The sequence below is a fragment of the Hypomesus nipponensis genome, chromosome 16, assembly GCF_054491055.1.
Source record: "Hypomesus nipponensis isolate SF chromosome 16, ASM5449105v1, whole genome shotgun sequence".
Lineage (NCBI taxonomy): Eukaryota > Metazoa > Chordata > Actinopteri > Osmeriformes > Osmeridae > Hypomesus > Hypomesus nipponensis.
In genome coordinates, this window is record NC_140376.1 from 8,028,308 (window position 1) to 8,045,255 (window position 16,948).

Here is a 16,948-nt window from a genome sequence, read left to right on the forward strand (position 1 = left end):
TAAAACCACTCAAATCCACTAACCCCAGGACCAACAGGAACTTTGCGGACACATTTTGCCACAACAAACATGGTTGCTTACGCAAGCCAGACATGAAGACCAATGTCCAATCTCGCGATAATAGAATGTGTGGGGTGTCGGCAGATGGATTTTTTTTTTAGCGCCAGTTTGTTTCGTAGCAGTCTGCTGAGGAAGTCTATAGTGAGTGGTAGCTAACTAGCTGCTCGAGAACATGATTATTAAACTGAGCGTAGGTGCCTGAGTTGAAGGGAAACCGGGAGCTTTGAATGCGGCCATCGTTACACCCACTTAGCTCGTTTATTTGATTTGCTAAACCACAGGGCACACATTAGAGGGAAAACGCACCTGCTTGCTAGGGACACTAGCAAGTGAGACCAAGCGTGTGGAATGGCAACTCCCCGACCAATAAAAGGTATTCTGAAGAACAAGAACAGCGGGGCAAATGTCAAATCTGCCCCAGAAGTACCGGTTGAGAACGTAGAACAAGCGGAATTGGGACTTCTGGAGGACGATCAACAGTAAGTAGCTATTAAGGCAATTGAGCCCTATAGAGTTCGCGACGGGTTAGCTGAAAGACCAGCTAGGATGCTAGCTAAGCGCACGTCACTGTCCAGTCAAACTCTCAAGGCAATTTTTCTAGGCACCGAGTAATATAGCTGTCTTTTTCAAGTTTATGGGTCCGCTTAACGTTATTTTAACATAACTATTTGGCTCACCGTGTTGAAATGCAAATTATATCGGGGGGTACATTTATTCAGTAGCTATATGCTAGTTTATCAGCTACCGCTAGAGGTGTTTTAAAAGAGCGTCACTAAACTACGGACATTATCAGACCAGTTGCCAGCAACTAGTCGGCTGTGCGGGTGGGTGGTATCACTTTGGTTACTCACCAATATAAGTCTTGGTTGGTTTATTTGACAACTGTCAGGAGAGCTGGATTACCATTTCAACGCGATCATTACTTTAATTGACAACATAAAAAGTAGAAAAGTTTTCTATTTATATATTTGCTACCATTGACGAATCTAGGGTTTTGCGGTAAAAGAAAGTTCATGTTTACTTTAAATATAGTAATATTGCATCAAACACAAGGTAAGCCACTATGGTCTACACATTTTCTACATGTTCTCAACATAGTTTGCCTTCAAACGCTAGAAGTGGGGGCTGTGGCTGTTTTTTGTGGGTGATTTCCATTTTAAAATTCCCCGTCACTTCACATTTAATCCATGAGTTTGTAGGCCCGTCAGAACTGTGGAAGAGGAGTTACTTTTTGCCCAAAGGCCAGAATGTTTTGAAGCATTGATCTCATTCACTTTGGCATTTCATTTCGGGCAATGGCAAGATGAGATATCCTAGGAATGCAAGCCTTCCCCCTCCCCCTCCTTTAAAGTCACTGGTGCGCTCCACTTTCTCAGTGCTGCCTCCATGTCCTCTGTGACTATTCATCCACAGCTAATTAGGTGATATGTGCCACTCTGTGACTATAAGACTTGTCCTTACAAGCATCTTTTAAATGCTGTTGGGCCATGAGTTTGATGTGAGGTCGGGATGGTGAATAGAGAACATTTCAAGTTATTGTGGTAGTACAGGACTGACTGTACCGTGCTTTATAAAAAGGGTATATATGGGGAATCGTCTTTTTTTCCTAGACTTTTCTTTTGTTCCTGCAAAACTTGAAACTTTGGCCTGCTTCACTTGTTTGTAGACTGAACTGTATGTTTTTAGTTTCTTTAGTCAAGCTGTCTTGTAAACAGACTACCCCTTCAAATATATTTTTGACGATCTTGCATATTAGATTTCATGTTATTGATGCACTGTTCTATCCATCATTGTTATTATGTTGTATATTTGAGGAGATTTCACCGGGGCATTGTGTCTGGGAAAATTAAACCGTTCCTTGGCACTAACAGCTGAACTGCTGGGCAGTTCTGGACATTGATTATCTGCTCTACCTTGATTTTATGCCCAGTGCTGCCTTTACATAACTCTGGGTATCGCAGCCTTCTGCAGGACGAATCTTGTCAGACTCAAACTGAAGCTCCACCACCCTATATGAAAATAGGCCATACAAAGATGACAGTTATTAGTGAGTTCCATTCCCAGCAGTAAGTCAAGCCTTCTGTGTTGATACTAAAACAAGCTCCCTGTATGAAATGTGAGTGGAGAAAGGTTTCCTGAAGGATTGTCTGTTCAGCCAAGCACCAAATCTGCTGGGATGAGACCACAACACTGACAGGACATTGTAGCCTGTTCCCTCAATTTGGGTCATGCCCCCAGCAAACACCAACTCTTTCTCAGAACACACACTTCTTTAATGTTAAAGCATGGCTTATTTGTGGTCATCTCCCTTTTCTGTCACATTTCAGCTAGTTTGTAGTATTTCCATTAAGTGTCACTCAGTCAGTATTTGGGGAATTATTAAAGGGATGAACAATTTGTTCAAAACGTTTGTGAAACTTTTTTTTTGGTCCTTAACATAATTTCAAAGTGTTAGTGTGACAGAAAACATTAACAGCATGATAATGCCATGGAGTGGCTGGGTTCACATTGATGGAAAGGCCTGCTTCATTTTAGTACTCTTGCTTAAACGCATGGTAATTTAACTTCATGGCTTGCATGGTTTCTCCTATGTTATTAGCCTGCTACACTTGGGGAAGGGTATTATACTAGCTTAGTGGTAGAAGTTCAGATACAAGCTTCAACATTGCTTTGGTTTCTGATAAAGGAATACATTATTATTTGAGAGTTGAGAAGAATCTAGGACCAATGTGGGACCTGAATTGAATCTATGATGTCAAAGTATCCCCTGTGTTTTTGAACTGGTTTCCTGGTTTTTTTTCTGTAGACCGTAGCCTATTTTTTTCCGAAAGAATATAACTTTTTCTTTCAGTGCAAGAAGACATGCATTGAACTTTGGAAGCTTAATTCCCAAATTGTGCCACCATTTCTAGTGAGACCGAAATGCCTCTCATGTCCAGTTTATTTGACAATACCTCTAGGATATCCTTCTGAACCAGCTCACTTAACATCCGGAAAGCTGCCACAAATCACTTGTCCACCCTGCACCTGACCAACAAACAAGCCTAGACAATCACAATAAATCCTTTGGAGGCCAAGCCTAAGATATTGTGTATGGGCCCACAGCCGTTTGTCCTTGTGCTTAAGACAGTCACATCGATCTGTAATCACAGTCAATTTACCCCCCCAAAAAATACAGTCTTTCAGTGGGCGAGTTTGACATTTGGTCATCTGTTTTGTCATACCTTTATTCAGCTTCCTTATCCGGGTCAACATTGATGCGGAGGCTCGAAGCCAGGGCGTTCATTATTCATGATAGTCAATGAGTTTTATCTGAGGCTCACGCATGCTTCCATGAAACTCAATAGCTCTCCCACTGTTTCGGATGTCCCATGCGTCTCGCTGATGGACAGGTCGACTGACGGACTCTGCAACCCTACAGTTCGACACTGGGAAAGAATGCCCATTCTCCTGTCCTCTCTACACAGTCCAGATGGGTAGTGTGTGGGTAGATACATCTCAGAAGTGGTTTAATGGAGAGTAAAAAAAGATGACTTGTCTAAAACATGACAGACTTTCATCAGTGCTTCCTGCCCTTGTTCTTCGAAGCCACGGGCGGGGGGGGGGGGAGGAGCCCTGTTGTTCTTGATGTGTTTCGAACTGAAACACCACACAGCTGGATCTCTCTGCCAGCTCTAAAGCCGTTTCACCCGGCTTGTTCCTATGCTACCTGATAGTGTTAGCTCTCCTCACCGCAGTTCACTCCGTCTAATTAGACTGTTTTATAGCGGGATGTGACCAGCCGCTTGCTCGCCTCGCTCGCCCGATAGTAAGAGCCTCTGGAGGAGCTCAGTTCTGGACCTGCAGAAGCAGTGACGTCATCGGCCCCATCATGGTTTGTGTTCTGACAGAGCGCATCAGATCTGGAGTGGATTTGAGAGGCTGTGGCTGCTCTGTAAACCAGGCCAGGCTGGCTGTGTCTGGTCTGGGTTTTGTAACAGTCCCCCCCCTCCCCCACCTTCCTCGCCGTACACACAACTCACCTGCGCATGTATTTTTGGTCTACATTTATTTGATCCGAGCTTGTCCTTGTTTTGGAGGCAATGACGAAACGATTGAATACACGCTTCCAAAACACTACACACAAGCGAAAACACTAAAAAAAAAAGAAAAAAAAAGAAACCCCATTGGCTTCTCAACTCAAACGCCCAACGCAGACAAGTTCCGGCCAAGGGACCTGGGGATATCATTATCGGGAATCCCAAGGGGGGGGAAGGGAGAAACTTTCCCTGCCCATTAGCCTACTCTAACACATTTATTTGATTAGGCATGCTCCCTTTTTTTTTAAGCTTTTTGGTTGAAAGGATCACTTACAATGGGATTGAGGCTAATATTTGAAGGTTGAGGATGTCCTGCTGTGTGTTTAAGGTAAGTGTCAGCTGCCTCGGCAGGCCCCGGCCAATCATGTCGTCCCCAGTGTTGCGCCTGTGTCAGCATGACCGGGCACGTCCCCTATTGATTCAGCCCAGTGCCATCGGAAGCCAACCCACTGTGGGCCTGACTTATTGAACACCCCTGTGTGTGTTTTCACTGTGGGAAGTATGGATGAGATCGAATGCGAGGCTCTGTAGGATCACTGCAGCAGGGAGCGGATTTATATCCCCCCCCCCCCTCCCCTTCCTCTGTCTCTCCCATGAAACACGGCCCCTCTCCATTAACACGCCAGCGGGCTGCTTTATGACAGGGAGGCAGTCCAAGGCGAGGAGAGACAGTTTAACGGTTCTATTTGGGCCTGGCTTCCAAGTCCAGACAGATCAAATCTGTGGCCTTGCTTTTTAAGCAGATGTGGCACTGAAGGATTGGAAGGGAGGTCTAACTTTGATGTTCAGCACAACACCTTCCTACCGGAAATGTGCTGGGATTTCTGAATAGCAGTTATGCTGAAAAGCAGTTATGCTGAAAAGCAGTTTTGCGTTATCCGTAGCAGGAGTGCACAAATGTACGCAGGAAAATATGATGCACTTTCTAACACAGACAGGATGCTCCAAACATTTTCACACCTAAATACTACAGCTGGCCACTCCCCTTCAGCGCCTACCACTGTTTGATAGGGCGATCAAAGCGTCATCTCCTCTCAAAACGATACATCATTGTATTGCCCAGGATCCAGATCCTCTGATTTAATTGCAGGCAGTGCCTCGTTCCCAATATGGCAGGACGGGAGTGCGAACTGGGGCACAGTCCTAGATTCAAATCCCCCCGTCCTCCTGGGCGATATCGCCAACGGTTCGAGGATCCCGATGAAGCCCAAAACAGACACCCTGAACCTAAGTCTCCGTGGACCCTTTTGTTCTCCCAGGAAGAAGTCGCAGAAATGGGACGAGATGAACATCTTGGCCACGTACCACCCGGCGGATAAGGACTACGGGCTGATGAAGATCGACGAGCCCAGCACCCCCTACAACAGGTGAGGCGGCCCTCGGCGCGCCCGCATTGACGGTTTTGATTGTGGTCGACTCTCGACTTGGGAGGGATGTCATGAGGCGTACGCTCGGGGGGGGGGTAAAGCGATAACTTGAGAGGGAGGGAAGAAGTGGCGGAGTCTTGTTTTGTCCAAAGAATAGGCCAATGTCACTTGTTTTTGGGGACTGCGTGTTTGAGAGGGACTCTGTCGACGAGTTTCTGCCCTGTCTGCAGTACTCTGGGCGGGGGGAGGGGGCGGGGGCGTCCCAGTGGGAATGTAACTCAATATGCTGGACACGGCAAACAAGGTCACTCCTTCTGACAAACTACTCCCTCTCTCCCTTTCACCTTCTCCCTCCTTTTGTCTCTCCATCTCACTTTTCGTCCTTCGCTCCCCTGCCCTATTATCACCCCCCTCTATTCCTTTCTGTGTCTCTCTCTCGGTCTCTCTCTCTCGGTCTCTCTCTCTCTCGGTCTCTGTATTTCTCTCAGGATGGCAGGGGAAGAGGATGACGAGGGGGCACTGAGCGACTCGGACGGCAACGCGGTCACCGTGGACGACCTGGCGACAAAGTAAGAACCACCACACCCGGAGAAAGAGAGAGAGAGGGGGCGGTCCGTTCATCTCTGGATGCCTCTCTCTCATACGCCGTCCCATCTCGGCCCTTGCACTCTATACGGTCGATATTTCACATTGATGGACTTCCTACAGTATCAAAGATCATTTGTGGGCGACGTTAACGCGCCTGGGACGCCAACCTCTGGTCTACTTAAAGACGCTAGGTCGGGATACCTTGGCTGTGTGTCGGCCCCAGGGATGGACCCGGAGGAGGGCTTCTCTCCGTTGCGCAGTGTGGACACGGTATAGAAAGTTCACACCCGCTTTTAGGGAGAGAACTTAACCCTGTCATGACCTGCAAATGTTGATGTTATTTGCTTGGCCTATTCTCTTGTTGATTTGATGATAGGATTTCATTCTTCAGGGGAGACCAGGCCTGTGCAGGACTGCCTTTCCACCACCTATGGGCTGTTAGGTTATACATTATTTGTCCTAAACATGAGATGTTTCCCTTACAACAACAGCAGAGTTGAACCATTCCTGAAACCTAAATGGTTCTTTATTTTTTCACCTGTGTGAACATGCGGGTCCGCGTGTGTGTCCTGTAACTGACACAGCGTTTATTTACCTGTCTCTCCTAGACGGAGAGGGAGACAGAGGGAGACAGAGGGAGACAGAGGGAGACAGAGGGAGACAGAGGGAGACAGAGGGAGACAGAGGGAGACAGAGGGAGACAGAGGGAGACAGGGCTAAGGTATCACCCCAGAGACGGTCTGGCGGGGATAGCGGCGCGTGAGGGTTGGGGCGTCCGACTCCCAGCCGGCCTGATCGCAGCGTGGAGCAGATGCCCGGTCCCAGCCTCAAGGAGAGAACCCACTCGTGCACAAGGCTGTCACGTTGCCACCCCCTCCGTGCGTATAGCCGTGCCGTGCTCAGACCCAGGTCCATGTCTGTGCATCACTGCACAGACCAAATTATCCCTCCCAACCCCTCCCCCCCCCCTTGCGACTAGGTTGACGTCAATCTCTTCTGTGTCTCGAAACGACCACTCTTGACAGCCATAAGATGCGAGAGAGACGACGTTCTCATAACAGGAGTGCTAGCGTGTCGGGAACGGAAAATTTGGTAGTGCATCTACAGTATGTCCCATCGCTTAATTCTGCTCTTTGGCGCGCGCACACAAGCAACCATGTTTCATCCCTTCCCACAGCTGCACACTGTTACCTCTGGTCCTGATCCCCCCCTCCCCCTTCCTCCCTGGGCTTAGTTCAGCAGAGCGTATCGGCTAAACATCACGTAATGGCCATTGGATGGATGTGCGTCCAGTAATTTATGCCCAGCGAAAACGTTTTTTCGATCAATACACAGCGTTCCAGTGCATCCCCATCAAACTAAATCCGTACGTCAGAGGACAACGTAATGTGCTGGGATTACTGGATTGAATCAGGACTTTCGAACCTGGCACCTTAATCATCCCACCTCCTAAATACATCGCTAGATGCTGACTCGACCACACAGTGGATTTGACCGGCCAAAATTGTAAATTGAAATGGCCGGCTAACTACTAAAGCTACACTATAGCTACACCATCGATCTGTCTGGCTATCTTGAGGAGAAGAGCGAGAGGGAAAGATGCCAACGTCTGTTTGCTTTACGGCTGTCTGGATCTGTTCACGCTAGCTTTGTATGCTAACATCCAACTCCTCCTCCTCTTACCATAGGCCAGAGCTTTTAAAGCTCTCCACTTTATTAGGGAATGATGACTACAGGGGAAACACAGCGTTAGAAAGAGAGCAGCTTTTTAGACTTTTTTTTTCCCAGAGTGTTGTATAAGTATGATCCTCTGGGCGGGCAGAGTGGATGGCCGGCTGCTTACATCAGAGGAGTCTAGTGTTATGTGGGGAGGTTGGTCTGCTCCAGGCCTGGATCTCAATCTGCTGCTGCCGCCGTTGACGTAACCAGACGTGAGTGCACGTCCCAGATGCCTCCCTGAATGTCAGGCCCCAACTTTTAGTTGTTCTTTTTTCTTCTGATCTCCTTACTACTTTTAGAACTCTCTCCCCCCTCTCCCTACCATTTTCCACACAGTCGCTCTCTGTCCCCATCTCTCGCTTCCTCAAACACTGGAACTTTCCGTCTCCCTCCTTTCCCATCCTCCCCCCTCATTCTTTTAACCTCCCTCCTTCTCCCAGTCTTTGTTTCTCATCGCTCCATCATTGTTTTTCCTGTCCTCTGCTTCATGCAAGCTCTAGGGCTCTAGTGTTTTCTGGAGCATTCCGGCGCAGCCATGTAGGAAACGGACCAGCAGACACCCCCATCCGACTGCTAAACGGATCACATCGCAGGCTAAACTCGACTCTTTTCTGCTTCTGTGAACTTTGATGTCTTAAATTCATTATATCTTTTTTGTACTCTCATTGCTTCCTAGTGGGCTTAAGTTGCATGGTAATATGTTGTGTGTGAAAAAGATTGAGAGGCTGGGCACCAGAGGAGGATGGTTAATAGGAAGTTAAATGAGTGAGTTGGTCGCACGCTGACTGAGCATGAATAGCGAGTCTGACCTGCCCCGGGCTGAACCGGTGAAAAAGCTGCTCTTTAGCGCCGATTCACGCGCAGCACTGGACACATCTGCTACCTTTCCACACTCAGGCTCCCCTCTCTCTCTCGCTCTCTCTCTCGCTCTTTCTTTCCTTCTCCCCCCTCTCTCCTCACCTCTCTCCCTCCCTCTCTCTCTCTCTCTTTATCTCTCTCTGCCTTTCTCTCTCTCTGCCTCTCTGCCTCTCCTCAAACTCCCACTCTTTCTGTGGTGGCAGGTTGGCAGCAGCAGAGGGAACAGACCCACGCTTCATGAGGGAGGAGGAAGAAGAGGAGGATAGCAGTGAGGAAGATGAGGAAGAGCTCAGCCCAGAGGACCAAGGTAGATACATACACACACACACCCATACACGATGGCCTGTCCCTCAGTCTATCCATTCAAAGACCTTTCCCTGACCCTTGTCCTACATTAAACCAGCAAATGTGCTCCAGTAGACTTTCCTCTCAGCTCAGCACGTCCAGAGGTCTGGCTACAGCAGTTGGCTGGCTGGCTCGCTCAGTGGGACTGCTCCAGTTGAGCCAAGGCCAATTTCTGCCTTCAGCCCCACCACCATAGATACCTCCCCTCCTGTATTTTTATCTCGGCATGGGTCAACAAGCCTGAGTCCGTCTTCGCCAAAACCCTGCCCCGTCTTTTAACATTTCCACGGCCTAACAAAGATGTTCCAATCTGCAGATAGGATCTTTTGATACTTGAGAAGATAAAGATAAAAAAAAAGAAGAAAATTGACTGAAACATTGATGATCCCTCTTAGTGTAGGGTAGAACAGTACAGTATATATCCTTTTTTCTACACTGATTAAAAGACTAAGCTGGGACCAAGGTGCTTTAGAGACATTATTAGTTTTTGTGTGTGTGTGACCTGAGCAGTTAATCATTCAATGTGAAACTCCCATCATAGTAGGTCTTATTCAGCTTTGCAGACAGAACACTTACTTAGCACATATTTGATGAGATTTGGTAGTCTGTAAAAAGGATTAGGAAAAATATTTTTCTCTCATGAGAACCACAAGTGCCCAATGCAGACAAGACCCCTTAACGGAGTTGTTACCTGTGATGGTACAGTCCACTTCTAATAATAATAATTGGGGCTGTGAAATTATAAAAAAAATTAATCAAATGAATCACAGGTTTCTGTGGATTAATAATGATTAATTACATATTACCAATTTTCCGATTTTTTTGTCATTAGTGTGTGTCTTTGATTTTGCGGTACCTTGATGCTCGAGTCACCTGTTGCCACTCGCTAAACTTTGGTGAACTACTCGTCCTCAACTATATCAATCGGTCTACAGCTTTTTGCAATACATTTGGCAACTGTGCTAGTCACCTTGTCACAGGCAGACTTAGTGAGGGCCCTATATATGCTGTTTAGTGAGGGTGGTTTGGTGCATTCTCCTTGAACTCCCCTCGCCGACCAACGCATGCTTCGCGTTGATGTGCTATAGGTTACTTTAGGCAGGTATTGCTTTGGTGAAACGATAACATTCAGTCATTTAGCAGACGCTCGATAACGTCTTCCTGCAGTGTGCATATCACTTTGGTTTTATTGGATGTTCCATCTTAGTTTTTTTTGTAACACAAACTTCTCTTCCAGAAGTTGCAGATTGGGTGGAATTGTGGGTATATTACGTTAAATGCGTTAAACAAAAATAAAGAATTAATCCTGTAATTTAATCATAACGCGTAAACACGTTATTTTTCACAGCCCTAATAATAATGGATTTTCTTTGTCATGCACTTTACATTTGAGCACATCTCAAAGTGCTCAAAGCTTCTCTCTGCTCCATGCTCTAAATAACCTTGACATGGGAACCTCAGTCGCAACACAACACTCAGTTGCCTCATTCTGTTCTAGACCGTTCTGTAAATAAATAAAGCCTCCAGACATTAGTTTCTATTTGAAATCTGTGTCAGATCCTCTTCCAGCTCATTGGAATATAAATGGTGCCCCTCAAGGTTTGAGCAACACATTCTTCAATTATATTTGAACTCAAATGAATAGCCTCCCTGTATTTTGTGCTCAGTTTGTAATTTGTTGGGCTTTGAAACTGCTTTTTCAGATAAGGTCATATGTTTTAACTGCAATAACTTCGACGAACTGAAATAAGACCACGCTTGTATCTGATTTTGGCTGTACCCGGCACACTCTCTCTGGCTCCAGAGCTGCAAACTCCACAAGCTTCCCTAGACAGGCTCTTTTATTTATTGTTCAGTCTCCTCCACACACAGAGTAAATCAGTAAATGTATCCCTCTTGAGTCCCTCCAGACCCTCCATCATGGTTCCCCCCCAGACCCTCCATCTTCTCATTCTGTCTCCCCCCCACCCCCCCCCCCACACCCTTCCCCTCAGTGAAAAAGCAGCAGTTCCAAATGATGAGGAAGATGCACTACAACGAAGGACTCAATATCAAGCTGGCCCGGCAACTCATCGCCAGCGAGCTGGAGGAGGAGGAGGATGAGGACGAAGAGATGAGAGACGACACTGAAACAGAAGACATCAACGTCGACCCCCCGCAAGACGGTAAAGAGAACGTGAACCAATAGGAGTAGGCTGTCGTGGGGGAGTCATTTTAGGAATTTATGTGTGCTGTAAAGATTTGGGTTTATGTCTGTTGGCTTGATCCAAGATTTGTAACCAGATTCTAAGAGGGTTTAGATAGTGGGTTGCAGTGAAATAGGCTCACAATCTTTGACTGCACAAGGCCAACATTTTGAAGGCTTTATTTTTCTAACCTTAGAAATGTCCAGGGTTGGCTCTTGGTTTTTTGAAAAGGCAATGGTCTTATCTGTGCTCAGCGTCAGGGTTATCGTAATCGGAATGATATATTATACGTCAAAATGTAACTAGTCGCAACAGCTTCCCTTTCAAACGTTTGGCAGTCAGTTGTCAACGGAAAAAGCTGTCTTTAGCGAATGTTGTCGTGCACGCGGCTGTAGCATAAACGAATGCCTGAAGTCAGACACTGTCTTTGAACTGGTCCTACTCATCCTGTGTGAACCATGTAATCAGTCATGTGTGCATGTCTCTCCCTCCTTCTGTTTTGGGGTTATAGCTGATTCGCTGGATTCCTAGAAGAGGACCCCCGACCCCGCCCCTTTGGCTCATGAAATATTCGTAAGACAAGACTTGTGTGTTCCGTGCCGGGCGTGACGCAGAAAGCACCTCACACCCCTTCCCTTTTAAAAAAGAAAAGAAAAAAAAAAGAGAAAAATACAAATAAAAATCTGCTGTGTTATTGTGTGTTCGTGTGCACTCCCAGAAACACTGCAATGCTGAAGCGAACCATATTGAGCCTACCGGTTGTGTTCTGTTGCCAAGTTACCCCTCCCGCCTCCCCCCCCCCCAAATGGAATCTACTACTCAAAGAACGAGACCAATAACTGAGCCTTATCAACAAGGACTCCTTCCTCTCCCTGCGATGCTAGCTCACCTGTCTGCCTGTCCAGCTGCAGGGTACCTGAAGTCAAACGACCTCAAAATGTCAGTCGGTCCTCTTAACGTGGCGGAGGTGTTGAACTGTGGTGGATCAAATATCGGAAGGATCGTTTTGTGTTTTTTTTTCTTTGCCTTTGTCAGTCTTTATCCCCACACCAACCATCAGTACTTTCATGTGAATGAAGTAGGAAAACATAATGAGATAGCTGCTAATTCTTGATGTTTTTGTTTTCAAATCAGTCCCTTGTGGTATCTCCTTTTATTACGCCTTGGTCCTCGGGATCAGCTTGATTGGGAAGAAACTCCATGACCACATGTACGCAAATTCACCCCTTTGTAACGTGTATGTGCACATATGAACATTTATTACCACTTTATCAAAATAGCCTGGTCTATTAGCTGAACTCAAATAACCGATATACAGTCATTTAATAGTATTTCTAATCCAAACCTGTAATTAGGTTCAGTATTCAAGTTGTACAACATTCAGTCATTTCTATAACTTTGTAATACATTTCAACATAACGGGCACCTGCTCTGTAAAGTACATTAAGCCTTTGCCAGTCAAGTAAATATAATAATGTCTACATGTGCTTAAGTTAAGGAGAGGGCTAATTTACAAGAAATGACCCCAGATGTTGCATACTACTGATGAGATTACAAATATCCCTACTGCTACTGACTCCATCCCAAGGGGTTGTGGGATGTGATTGGCTGAATTACTACAGTAGGGGTTGGACGCCTACTTTATATTCTCCTGCAGAATGAAGTGTAATGGGGGTTGTTGTAGTGTGTACTTGTGAGAACATGCTACATCCTATACTTCTAACATACTACTAGGTTTTCTGAGCAGTACACAGCCTTTAGTTATTGAATGCTAATTTGTGATTCTGCTAATGAAATCCTTGTCATACAGTCACCTACATTTGTATACATACATGTGGTATACCATATGGGTTGTATATGTCCCATCTTGTTGTTTTGAGATTTGTTATTGTCTTATATGATTGGCTGTTGCCGAACCAAATTATCAAAATCTATTAATAAGTCCAGATCTTTTGTCCATCTATTCATGCCCCAGAAAGGAGCCATCCCATATCCTTTTATTGGGGTGGTGTTTTTCAGATTCTATTCTCCATGTATGTTTCCAATGTGTTGGCCTCTTGTCCTTAGAAAAACAGCCCTGTGGTTAAGTCTTTGGATCCAATCCCCTGGAAATACAACTTTGAATTACTGTACTGCTCTTGCTTGATTGGTCTTTAATTTGACCTGTTGTCTGAATGATGAGGGAAGACCCACAACAAGAAAGTTTATTCACACACAAAGATGAATCACTTTAATCTGCTGCTTAAATGTTGTATTCTCTGAACTAAAGACAACCCCTTTTGTGAATAGACTAAATTACATAACAGTAACCTTTTAGAGGGTTAGAAGCTGGCAAATGTGCCTATTTTATGAATATGTGTAAATGAAAAGAACACACTTATTTTCCCCTGTGCTGCTCAGTGGCATATGTCCCTCAGCTTACATTCTGTGTTCTACGGTTTTGTACCTTTTCTTTTTAAAACATTTATTTTAAAAAGGGGGGGATTAGTTAAGTGAGATGCGTTCTCATGATCACGTCTCTTCAAAACAATGGGTATCTGTCGATTTGTGAGTTTTTTGTATCTTGGATGTGCATGTTCTTAATCATAAGGATGTGTGTTTATTTTGTCACCCATTATTAAATGATGCCGATATGGAGCTTTTTGAGTTGGACTATTGGACATCATGATTCACTCCTGTGTATATATTTTTGAATGGCTAGAGTTTCTACATTCAGACGCTAGGGTGCAGTCACATACAACATATCGCCTGCTTATTTTGAGAGGACCGAAAGAGCAGTTCGCATTTCTGTTCGTGGGGTCTTGTGCAGACGTAGATTTAAATTGGCCTTCAAATTCCCACAACATGGAATAACAAATATATTGTCGCTCCTACATTTATCGTGAAATGAGGGCGGTTAATCGATGTGTATGCTGAAATAGTCAAAACGAGTCGAACCGAGTAGAACGATTTCATTGGCTGTTCCACTTGTCATTCATGCGTGCGTTCAAAATGGATCAGGAAGCGCGTGATTATTCGTCGATTACAGCTGGTAGTAGTGGTTACGTGAAAGAAAAGCTTCTCCTACACTGCACTGACGCGATGACCTAGCAAGTGAATCCTTTTCGCTGTTACAATTCTACTTATCTGTCGCATTTTAGCTTTGAATGTTTCATAAGATTTACGAACGACTGTCCTACGTGTTAATGATTACATTGTCGCAAATTTATATTAATAGCTAGCTAGCCAGGCTAGCTGGCGGACACTTGAAGTCGGCTGGATTGTCCGACTCGGGATTGTCAAGGAAAAAACCCTGCTACTAGCTAGATATCCGGCTAGCCAGCTAGCTGCTTATCCTGGGATATATTCTAGGGTCTGCTGCTCCCTCCTAATCCAAGTGTTTTAATCCGCGATTTTACTCAATAAGAAAGATGAAGATAACGGTGGAATTCGAGGAATGTTTAAAGGACTCTCCAAGATTCAGGTAAGATTAATGACAACTCCACGTCTTTGTTCCCAGTTAGCCCATAGTAATGTTTGCAAAAATAGCCTACTCTACTGTAAACTTGCTAGCTGTCTAGCCCTCTTGCTGCTTTCTGTTTCTGCACACAGTAGGGGTTTGCTATTTTTGTCAAGAAGTTGGCGAGCAATTTGAGTCATGCCCAAACCAAACGTTGTAGTTAGCCATCCATATAGTAAGTGTGAAATAAAGTTGCACGTGTGTACCTGAATCCTGCTGTCGAATCGTCTCATTTGTGGTTGATATGTGGATATTTCCTAAACTCCCCAAACATGTGCCAGTGCTGTCTGTAAGCATTCCAAATTATTTATAAGCATGTCATTGTAGCCCCTTAACCCAAATTTGGGTTACTAGTTATCATGTTAAGAGAATGTTGGCATTGGGCAACTCAGAGCCTTGTTCTAATAATAAACCAGATATCTTTGAATACATCAAGTCTATAATAACCTGCTATGAAACACTTTTACACCTTTCTAAAATCTTATTTACTGGTTTTCAATCCATGCAGCCCTGTTTTCTCAAAAGGTAAACTTGGCCTTCTCAGTTTTCCAACAATGGCATATTGGCCAAATATTTTCCACCTCCCCTTTCTCTCCTCCTGTGCTCAGCAGCATCCTCTCTCATTAAATGAGAAGCAGATGTTAGAAAGTTGTTTGCCGGAAATGTGGAAAGAGGCTTTTTTACTAGGACGTTTCCTCAACATCAGCTGTGCGTGTGCATTAAATGATGACTGGCACATACCTGGTTGGTCATGATGCTGTTATGCTAACAGCCTGCACTTTTCAGATCTGGTTGTTTATAGGAGTTGAAAACTAGAGCACCAAACTGCCTAGTATTCTCTCAAACAGGAAGTCTTCTCAGTTTGTCTTAGTTCCAACTAAATTTGGGCTATCACTAGTCCAAATGCATTCACTGCTTATTTCCTTTGCTCCCCCTGGTTTTGGAAAGTAGTCCCTTAACAAGGAGGGATTCTATGATGACTGTTGGGAAGTGTTGTTTTCCGTGAACTGTCAGAGAACCTGGGTCATGCACAGACATCAGTAGTAAAACGGCAAACCTAAACAACTGTCCAGGTTACCTTTGACCCCAAACATTAGGGGCCGACATCAGTCTAGTCACTTAAGCCAACTCGAGCTCTGTTTGAATTCACTATGGGTTGAAATTGACCAAAGATTCCTTGAGCAACCGACTTTTCCTCTCGACCGCCATCACTTTCATTCTTTGCCCTCTTTGTTTGAACTGGCAGAAAGAAGGAAAAGGAGACTGACTTCATGGACAAAAACATGGATGCAGACCAGGGTGGAATAACTTGTCTTAACTGAAAAATGGAAACAGATGTCTTCTTTCAACTCCGTGCCAGTAAATGTGGAGCCCCCTAAAAGTAGAAAAAGGGTGCTTCGTAGAGTAGAAAGTGTCAACTTTGAGGCTCACACCCGACTCTCTCTCCCTCTACCCTAGAATTATACTAACCACCCATTGCCCAAAACCCTGATCTCAGACCTGGACTTGAACTGGCATACTGTACAGTTCTGTAATTGACATTAGGCTTTATGGCTACTGAGCTTATTTGTCACTTACATTCACTGGCTTATCATCAAGTATGCATTTTTCAAAATCCCTCTTATTGGATCAAGATTCTTCTTTTCCGAGAACAGCAGGGTTTGGTTCTTGTCTGCATTACAGATTTAAAAGAAGCAGGATACATTGGTACTTGAACTCTCGTCTTCCTCAGAGCTTTCTCTTTTATTTCCTATTTCCCTGTACAGTGGAGCTAAAAGCCTGTAGGCTAGTAATCGTCATGACGTGAACTTTGACCCAGCGTCTAAAAAGATCTGTCATCTCTGAGAGAGTTTGACTTGCGCACATACAGTTGTTCAACTATGAGGTCCAGCTAATCAGGATTTTAATAATCCTGCTCGCAATTATAAATGTTCCTTTCACGTGTCCTTCTCATTGCTGTGTAGACTTGCTCATGTCAGCTAATTGCGAGTCTTTTCTCAAACGGGCCTTGACTGGGTGCCCTTTCTATGATGTCAGAGGTTGAATGGCCTTGATAGGTGTTGCCATTTTCCCACCGTTGGCCGATCACAGCTAGTCTCACTAATGCAGAGGACACTGCTGGAAACGTTAACCTCAAGTTCAACAATTCTTGAGATGGGACAGTTTCTTTTTATAAATGCAAGTCAAATGTGTCAGCTTGTTGGTGTTACTCACGCAGCCTGTGAGCACAGTGTGTCCCAGGAGCTG

General features: G+C 45.0%; 2 protein-coding genes across 8 annotated transcripts in view; both read left to right on the forward strand.

The window, feature by feature from the left end:
- The first annotated feature begins 161 nt into the window (after positions 1-161).
- ppp1r2 (protein phosphatase 1, regulatory (inhibitor) subunit 2) lies at positions 162-13,848 on the forward strand. The gene is made up of 6 exons (XM_084676048.1): positions 162-539; positions 5,399-5,506; positions 5,995-6,075; positions 8,875-8,978; positions 11,011-11,181; positions 11,714-13,848. The coding sequence occupies exons 1-6, from the start codon at positions 409-411 to the stop codon at positions 11,731-11,733; spliced, it is 615 nt and encodes a 204-aa protein (XP_084532174.1). The 5' UTR covers positions 162-408; the 3' UTR covers positions 11,734-13,848.
- A 76-nt stretch (positions 13,849-13,924) lies between these two features.
- LOC146254680 (arf-GAP with coiled-coil, ANK repeat and PH domain-containing protein 2-like) overlaps positions 13,925-16,948 on the forward strand; it is a 35,316-nt gene continuing 32,292 nt past the window's right edge. For 2 of the 7 annotated variants that reach the window (XM_084676041.1, XM_084676042.1), the window contains exon 1: positions 13,925-14,665. In XM_084676041.1, coding sequence (XP_084532167.1) covers positions 14,613-14,665 — 53 coding nt within the window. In that variant the 5' untranslated portion in view covers positions 13,925-14,612. The remainder of the gene's footprint in view (positions 14,666-16,948) is intronic. The other 5 variants (XM_084676046.1, XM_084676044.1, XM_084676043.1 and 2 more) reach the window with 4 other exon arrangements.

Excerpts from the sequence above, each read along its gene's own strand:
- ppp1r2 (XM_084676048.1), top strand. The coding sequence starts at position 409 with ATGGCAACTCCCCGACCAATAAAAGGTATTCTGAAGAACAAGAACAGC. Across the intron at positions 8,979-11,010 it reads GCTCAGCCCAGAGGACCAAG|TGAAAAAGCAGCAGTTCCAA; the intron begins GTAGATACATAC and ends CCTTCCCCTCAG. Across the intron at positions 11,182-11,713 it reads CGTCGACCCCCCGCAAGACG|CTGATTCGCTGGATTCCTAG; the intron begins GTAAAGAGAACG and ends TTGGGGTTATAG.